At 41.3% G+C, this 8,730-nt stretch overlaps 1 protein-coding gene across 1 annotated transcript; it reads left to right on the top strand.

The window, feature by feature from the left end:
• Window positions 1-4,620: 4,620 nt before the first annotated feature.
• On the top strand, window positions 4,621-8,129 carry LOC140862916 (uncharacterized). Its single transcript, XM_073265942.1, has 2 exons — window positions 4,621-4,742; window positions 7,748-8,129. Exons 1-2 carry the CDS (start codon window positions 4,621-4,623, stop codon window positions 8,127-8,129), a joined length of 504 nt encoding a protein of 167 aa, XP_073122043.1.
• Window positions 8,130-8,730: the final 601 nt, after the last annotated feature.

Genomic DNA, 8,730 nt, shown 5'->3' on the forward strand with positions numbered 1-8,730 from the left:
TCAGGATCCAGGGAATTTTTCTATACCCTGTCATATTGGAAGTTTGTCTTTTGAGAATGTGTTGTGTGATCTTGGGTCGAGCATTAATTTAATGCCTTATTCTATTGCTCGAAAATTAGGAGTTGAAAATATAGAACCTGCTGCTATCTCTCTTAAATTTGCTGATGGTTCTATTAAATATCCAAGAGGAGTAGTGGAAAATATTCTAGTCAAGATAGAACACTTTATATACCCTGTAGATTTTGTTATTCTTGACATGGATGAGGACTGTGAGGTTCCACTGATTTTAGGGCATCATTTTCTTGCTGCTAGTAGAGCCCTAGTTGATGTTGAGAAGGGAGAGTTGGTTCTGAGATTGAACGATGAACAAGTAGTTTTTACTATGTCTAAGTCGGCTACTGAGAGCCCAATTTTGAAATCTTGTTCTGTTATTCGTTTGGTTGATGAGATGCATGATGTTGGTGCATGTCTGCAGGTGCAGTTGTCTACAGGAATTAATCCCTTGCACAAGTTCTTTAATGATGTAGCATGCAAGTGCAGGACTGATTCGAGTTTTTCACAGACGGTGGATAAACCACCTTGAATTTCACCACTCAAAGAGGAGTATAGTCGGGCTATAGACTATAAATTTAGCGCTGAATGGGAGGCAACCCAGTGTTTTTGTTTTTTTTATTATGTTTTTGGTTTTTATTTTTGTTTTTATTTGATTATTGTTTCTTTCCCATGCCAGTTGGTCGTGCCCGCCGATAATCTAGACTACTGATACCGTCCCAGAGGATACTGTCAAGAAGGAAGAGAATGCATCGAAAACCAGGGGAGTGTTATTTTTGTTTTTCATTACATTGTGTGTTTGTTTGCATTCTGTTCATTGTTCTGAAGCATTGAGGGCAATGCTTTGGATAAGTATGGGAGGTAGACTAGTTTATTCCATTATGTTTTGTGTTTGTGTTGCATAAAGTTCGTTTCATGTCTGTTTGCATATAGTGTGTTTTTGTTGTTGTTTGTGTTGTCCTGCATGGGTAGGATAAGTCATGGTATGTTTGTGTTGTCCTGCATGGGTAGGATAAGTTATGGTAGCCTATGATGATGAAGTTTAAAAAAAAAAATTTGAAAAATTTTGCTCTTGGCTTGACATGAGAAACTGTAGGTTGAACCGTGAATATTTTTAAGCACTAATGTTAAACCAGTGGACTGTAACAAAAGATTTGATGAAGTTTTTGTCTGTTTGACCATTGCACGGCAATAGGTGGTTTGTGAATCTTGATTGTGTACTATGAATTTTGATGAGGCTCTAGTTTACACTTATGATCTTGGGCGCGCCTAGAGAAAAAAAAAAAAAGAGTTTTATACAATTCCATCCGGGCCTTGAATGGATTAAAATCCTATAAAAGATTAAATTTAAGGCTAAGTATGCGGGTTAAATGGGATTGATGCTCCATCCGGGCTATAGATGAGGGGATTAGAAAGAAAAAATAGAATGATTTTTCATATCCTATCCAGTTGTAGCTAAGTCAGCGGGTAATTATTGGGGCTAATGCAATACCGGGTGCAAAATCCGGAGGTGTGTAATTCATTATCTCAAGGGAGGTGGGTATGTCTAGAGATCGTTGGAATTAATGGACACTTGAAAAGTAAAACTTGCACTAATTTGTCATAGGTCGCTAAGCAGATTTGAGACGAATTCGGTCTAAGTTTTATGAAACTGGAATGACATTTCACACACACACGTTTACGTAAAACCGAAAGTGTATTATGAAAAGTTGAGAGCATGTCTGTGATTTTTGTTGGTAATTGAACTTCTCAGAGGCTGTGCACATTCATGACTTGTCCTTACTTATGTTTTTGTTTGCATTTTGTTTTTTCATGTCTTGCTCGAGGGCGAGCAAGGTTTAAGTATGGGGGTGTTGATAAGTGCATTTTGTATGCATTATTTCATGTTATTTTTATGTCTATTTTGTGTGCATTCATATTATTTTTATGTGTTTTTATGTGTTTTAGTTCATATGTGTATTTCACTTCCCCGGTTAATTTTGTAGGAAATTAGATTTTTGAAGAGTAAATAACGGAGCAGCCTTGATCTAAAAATCATATTTAATTTTTGAGAGATCCAAATCCGATCTCCACCTGTCAGAATGAAGTTCAAGATGTTTTGAAGCTGCAGTACAAATTTCAGGTCAATCCGACGGCTAGAACTCAAGATATGAATTTTTCAAAATCGTCGCTTGGAGTAGGTTGAAGGTTGCGCTGATGATGAGAGTTGTTGCGCGTTTGCCCTTGTCTAGGCGCTGATAAGCATGGGAGAAGCGCTAACGCGCTGAGAAACAAGTTGTTAGCACAAGAATTAGCGCTATCGCGCTTTATGGCTGTGGTTGGCGCAAGAAGCACCGCTATCGCGCATGTTCAGCAATTAAATAACGCGCGCGCGCGAGGGCATTATCTCGCGCGCGCGCAGAAGAAAATTCCAGAGATTCGTGAGTGGAGCGCGCGCGAGCGGGACTATTTCTCGCGCGCGCGCGAGAGAGGAAGTTTGGGCCACTGTTTTATATAATTGCGCGCGCGCGAGGACTCCAAGGCGCACGCGCGCGTGTCAACGGGCCAGAAAATTCCAAAAATTATATTTCAACTAGGAAATTAATTTTTAAGGCTTTCCAAACACTATAAATAGGAGTTTTTATTTTTTTACAAGGGTTCCACAAATTTTCTGAGTTGGAGACGGAGGCAGAGACGGCTACACGCTTGGGAGAAGAATTATTTTCTTTTCTCTTTTCTTTTATTTTCTTTTATCAATTCATGATTAAAACTTGGTTTTGAATTATGAATTGTGAGTAGTTTTTCTTTATTTCGATCAAGGCCACGTGATTGGGCCAGACAGTTTATGTAAAAACTTGATTTATTTATTTGAGATTTTCAGACTTAATTGAGTTTATTGATTATCAGATTTATCTTTGCCTTACAAATTTTTTGGCCAGTTATTTGTTTGCTTGTTAATCGATTCCAATTTGTACAGAGGAGGTTTCGAATTTGATCACTTTGGTTTTCAACATAGTGTAAAACTGACTAGAAATAGAATTCGGTTTCATTATGCGGTTTAGGTGTTTACTGAATTTTCACAGTGTTTATGCATTTGGATTTGATTAGAATTATGAAATATTAATCCGTCAAATTTGAATAGGTTTGGTTGTTCTAGAAATAGTCTTTCGAACAATTTAGGAAAATTCCCGTAAATTATAATTAAGTCTGATATCTTAGATAGATTGCTTGTTGTGTGAATTTTCTGGTACCTACGTGTGTCCTTGATCGAAGTTTTTCCCAAATTTTAAGTAATCCAAAGTTTTCTGTTGCGTTTTTATTTAATTTAATTTTATTTGCAATTTTATTCATTAATTTAAAATCTGAAATCATCCTTTTTCCTTAGTCTAGATTAAGTAAAAATAAATAGATTTTGATAATCATTTTTATACAGTCCCTGTGGGTTCGATACTTGGACCTTTGTCCACTATATTATTACTTGACCTGGTACGCTTGCCAGTTGAATTTATTCACACCGATTAACGCGGTCATAGTCCTTCAGCAAATCCATCCAATGACGCTGCCTCATGTTCAACTCAGCCTGGGTGAACAAATATTTCAAAATCTTATGGTCAGTGAAGATCTCGAACTTCTCACCGTACAAATAATGACGTCATATCTTAAGAGCAAAGACAATGGCCGCAAGCTCCAAATCTTGTACGGGATAGTTATACTCGTGAATCTTCAATTGCCTAGAGGCATAGGCAATTACATGACCTCTCTGCGATAACACACATCCCAAACCCTGGAGAGAAGCATTGGTGTGAACTACAAAGCCTCCTGATCCAGACGATAGAGCCAACACTGGAACTGTAGTCAGACGACGTCGCAACTCGTGAAAACTCTCTTCGCACTCCGACGTCCAAACGAAAGGCACGTCCTTCCTCGTCAGCTGAGTCAAAGACTTAGCAATCTGGGAAAAGTTCTCTACGAATTTCCGGTAGTAGCCTGCCATCCCAAGAAAACTACGATTCTCTGAAACTATCGTTGGATGCGACCAGTTCAAAATGGCTTCCGTCTTACCAGGATCAACGGAAACACCATCTCGTGAAATCACATGACCAAGGAAAACAACTCGATCAATCCAGAAGTCACAATGCTCAACTTAGCGTACAACTGCCTCTCTCTCAGTATTCAATACTGTACAAAGATGGAAAACGTGCTCGTCCACACTGCGAGAATACACAAGGATATCGTCAATGAACACCACCACAAACTTATCCAGAAAGTCGTGAAATACTCTGTTCATCAAGTCCATGAAGACTGCTGGAGCGTTCGTCAAACCAAACGACATCACTAAGAACTCGTAATGACCATAACGCGTATGAAATGTTGTCTTAGAGATATCCTCCTCTCTAACCCTCAACTGATGATATCCCGATCGCAGATCAATCTTTGAGTAAACAGAAGTACCCTGTAAGTGATCGAACAGATCATCTATCCGCGGAAGAGGATACTTATTCTTCACCGCCACTTGATTAAGTTGTCGATAGTGTATGCAAATATGCATCGACCCATATTTCTTCTTAACAAAAAGGACTGGGGCTCGCCATGGCGAAACTGTTGGCCAAATATAGCCCTTATCAAAAAGATCTTGAAGTTGCTTCTACAATTCCTTCATCTCTGAAGGAGCTAATCGATAAGGAGCTCAGGAAATCGGTGTTTTCGTGGAAGTAAGCTTGGAATCTCGTCTGGAAACACATCGGGAAAATCACGGACCACTGGTATCTCCTGGATGTCTGGTCCCTCCAAGGATGCATCAATGACGTAGATAAGGTAGCCTTCTCCGCCAGACTCTAAAGCACGCCGAGCTTTCAGAGAATAAACCACTGGCATCGGGGGTCGCGCTCTCTCACCATAAAAATACCACGTATCTCCATCCTCCAGACCAAACTGCACAAACCTCTGATAGCAATCCACTATCGCTTTATAGTTAGTCAGAAGATCTAAACCAATGATACAATCGAAATCCTCCATGGCTAAAACCATCAGGTTATCACTAAGCTGATGTCCCTTGAAATCCAAAATGCAACCCATAACTAGACGCTTAGCCAAAACCTCTTGACCCATAGGAGTCAAAACAACTAGCAATACGTCTAATGGAATATAGGGTAGACTATGCCTCTTCGAATCGTGCCAAAATAAATGAGTGTGATGCACTAGTATCAATCAAGACATAAGCAGAAATACCACATAATATATAGGTACATGTAATCATTCGGTCACTGTCTGCCTCCGCCTGCTCCTGGTTCAGTGCAAAGACCTGCCCCTGAACACGTGTCCGTAAGGAAGAATGACCTCGAGAAGAAGTCTGGCCACTAAATCGGTGCACACCGTCGGATCCAGAGGAAGAAGAAGAGTTGCCTCCCTGTTTCTTGAAAGACTGGCCTTTCGGCCCCAAAGAGCTAGTCTGTCTAGAAGAAGAACCCATGGACCTGTTCCTACAAATGATGTCCTCTACTTGGTGACAACAGCTCACCAAGTCCTCATAAGTCAGATCTCCACCCACGACAACCATCAGGTGAATCTTAGGGTTAAGACCCTGAAGGAATAGAGTGTACTGCGCTGTAGTGCTATCGGAAAACTGTGAACAATAAGGGAGAAGCTCGATGAACTTCTGCTGGTACTTGTCAATAGTCATCGTACCCTGCCGCAAGCTCAACAACTCGCTGGCCTTCGACTGTAGTAGGGCTGGAGGAAAATACAACTTCTCGAAAGCCGCTCGGAACTCTGCCCAAGCAGCAACTCCTATGGCTGCTATGATCGGTGTGGAAACGGTCCTCCACTACTTCCTAGCATTTCCATCTAGTAGGAAACCAGTGAATCCATCCTCTGCTCCTCAGTACACTGATACTCACGGAAACAGTTCTCTAAGCGATCTATCCAGTCCTCGGCAACTCCCGGTGTCTCGCCACTTATCAATGGCTTCGGACTCATCTGAAGAAAATGATGCATGCTGAATCTCCTTCGCTCCTTGCGATGTCTAGGATGATCCCGTCTACGGTCATGACGATCCTCCCAATGACTGCTTCCACTGTCGTGACTCTCATCGTACTCTGCCATCTGTTCAATAACATCAGATAATGTATTAATCCGCTTGCTAATTCCAAGTTGCAATGCGCTCTGATACCAATAAATGTAGCGACCCTACCCGAATCCATTACCTAATCAGAGTTAATAAAGCGCATGCAATAAAATTAAAAGCGTGAATAGCGGAATATTCAAAATACAACAAATCTGATCGACAGAATACAACCGACGATAATCACAATGTATAATATTTATACAACCAAATCGAAAGTTCATGGGGGTCATAACCCTACCGCTAACTCTCGCTGCCTCCGGCACCGGTCTCATTCCGTTTGCGAGCCTCCTGGACCGTCTAGCCTCAAACCTGCCCCGTCACAAGGTATCCCAAGAACACCAAACACAGGGCGTCAGCGACAACGTTCAATACAAAAACAATGATATATAGACTAATATGCATCAAGTAAATGACTTTAAAACCCTGTGTAAAATAGTCTGCTCAGGGCACCACCGAATATACAGTACCTTTCCAGAGAGCGACTCCGCGGTGGTACTTGTATATTCACCCTATCAACTATAGCGTCAATTCCACCGTCATGGTCGCTCCTAGTGATAGAAAAACCAGGGGCTGAGCCTCCCCAAAGCCTTACTCGAATCCAAAACAAGACGCAAGGCTCATATGGAAACTGTCAATGACTCACATCTCTCGGGATGTGGTCCAGCGTAAAATCATGCTTGTGCTAAAGCATTAAATCATGGAAAACATATAGCACATACTCATGCAACATATAAGCATATATATCATGCCGGCTATCTTGGTCAATACTTACGTACCTCTAACAATGCAGGCAATTTCTTGCACCACTAGTCTAGATCTCACGCCTACAAGTTCGCACTATGGTGTCTACAATGTAAATACACATGTATCAATATTTAAGCTCTAAAAGCCTTAATTAAGATATTCTATACTCCTAAATATTTTTAGGAATCCAAAGCTATACCTGTGTCCGTCGTCGGCCCTTTGCTGTAGGCCACAGCTCCTCTACGACGCCTGAATCGCTATGCCACTTCCGGAATCCCAAAAAGATGCCTAGAATTCCCTAGATCTAAGTTAGAAGGCTAAGGAATCAAGAGAAGAGAGGAACTCGGTGTGCTTAGAAATGAATCTTGGCTCCTCTATTTATAGACAGCGAACGGAACGTCCGTTCGGGGTTAGTTGCGTCCGTTAGCAAACATTGCGTCCGTTCCACCATCGTTGAGTTCGATTGTCACATCACGGTCGTAAGCAATGACGTCACGGATGACATCAGTTGGCCAGAACGTTGCATCCGTTCCCCAACGTTGATTCCGTTCCACTCAACCCTTCGGGCCATTTTTGATCATTCTGAGTTCGTTTCCGTAGTTCGTAGACTCATCTGAAGCTTCCTTAATCCCATTTAATTGATAATGACTTAGTGATTAATTCTTAATCACTCAATTTGGGTACGGGTTACTACAGAAAAACCCACTAGGACTCAGGTTGCTGTAGGTTTTATCAAGTCTAACATTTTCAGCAGGTTTGGAATCCCTAGAGCGCTAATCAGCGACCAAGGGACGCATTTTTCAATATAACTATTGAGGCTTTACTTAAAAAGTATGGGGTGTATCACAGGGTAGCCATCGCTTACCATCTACAGACGAATGGTCAAGCCAAAGTTTCCAATAGGGAGATTAAGTATATTCTTGCGAAAACGGTCAATTCGTGGAGAAAAGATTGGAGTATTCGTCTGGATGATGCACTTTGGGCCTACCGAACCGCGTACAAAACTCCTATAGGGATGCCCACGCATAGATTAGTTTTTGGGACGGTGTGTTATCTACCAGTTGCGATTGAACATAAAGCCTATTGGGCGATAAAATTCTATAATATGGATTTGGATGAGGCGGGGGAGACGAGGAAACTGCAACTGCAAGATTTAGAGGAACTATGTTTGGAGGCGAAGGCTTCCTCGCACCACTCCCCCGATCGTCGACCGACGTCGTCGATGAAGTGAATGGGTTATGGTTTTTATTGGGAACAATTTCATATCCTTAACTCGCCTAGCCTTAAACTGCCACACCTCCACATTCTTTGCCACCATTGCGGCTCTGTTCGTCACCTCCACATTCTTTGCCACCATTGCGGCTCTGTTCGTAATCATTGAAGCCATCTTCGATTTATTCCTATCTGTACAACTTAACCTTGAATAAGTTGAAGGGGGAAACTGTTGGGCTAGGTTCGAAATAGTCTAGGGTTCAAATACAACCTTCAATCGACCATCTAACAAAGTAAACGAAATTGTGAGGAAGAAGATCCGCAGCTTCAGTCGCAAAATAGGGGTCTAATTTCTAGATTTTTCTTGCAATTTAGGACAAAATAGAAAGCTTCAAGGGTATGATGAAAAAAGGTCTTCGTACCCTCTCCGACGACGTACGTGCGATGGGGGCGGCAAAAATCGAAGGCAAGAGAAAGCTGGAATGGAGATGTGATAGGAATGGTGCTAGGGCTTTTATCCATATACTTTAACAATTTTTTTAAAAAATAATAATGACAAATTATAAGCTCCTAAACCAAATCATAAGTTCTTGAAACTTATAAACTATTTTTGATAAACA

This window comes from Henckelia pumila, chromosome 1 (genome assembly GCF_033568475.1).
Source record: "Henckelia pumila isolate YLH828 chromosome 1, ASM3356847v2, whole genome shotgun sequence".
NCBI lineage: Eukaryota > Viridiplantae > Streptophyta > Magnoliopsida > Lamiales > Gesneriaceae > Henckelia > Henckelia pumila.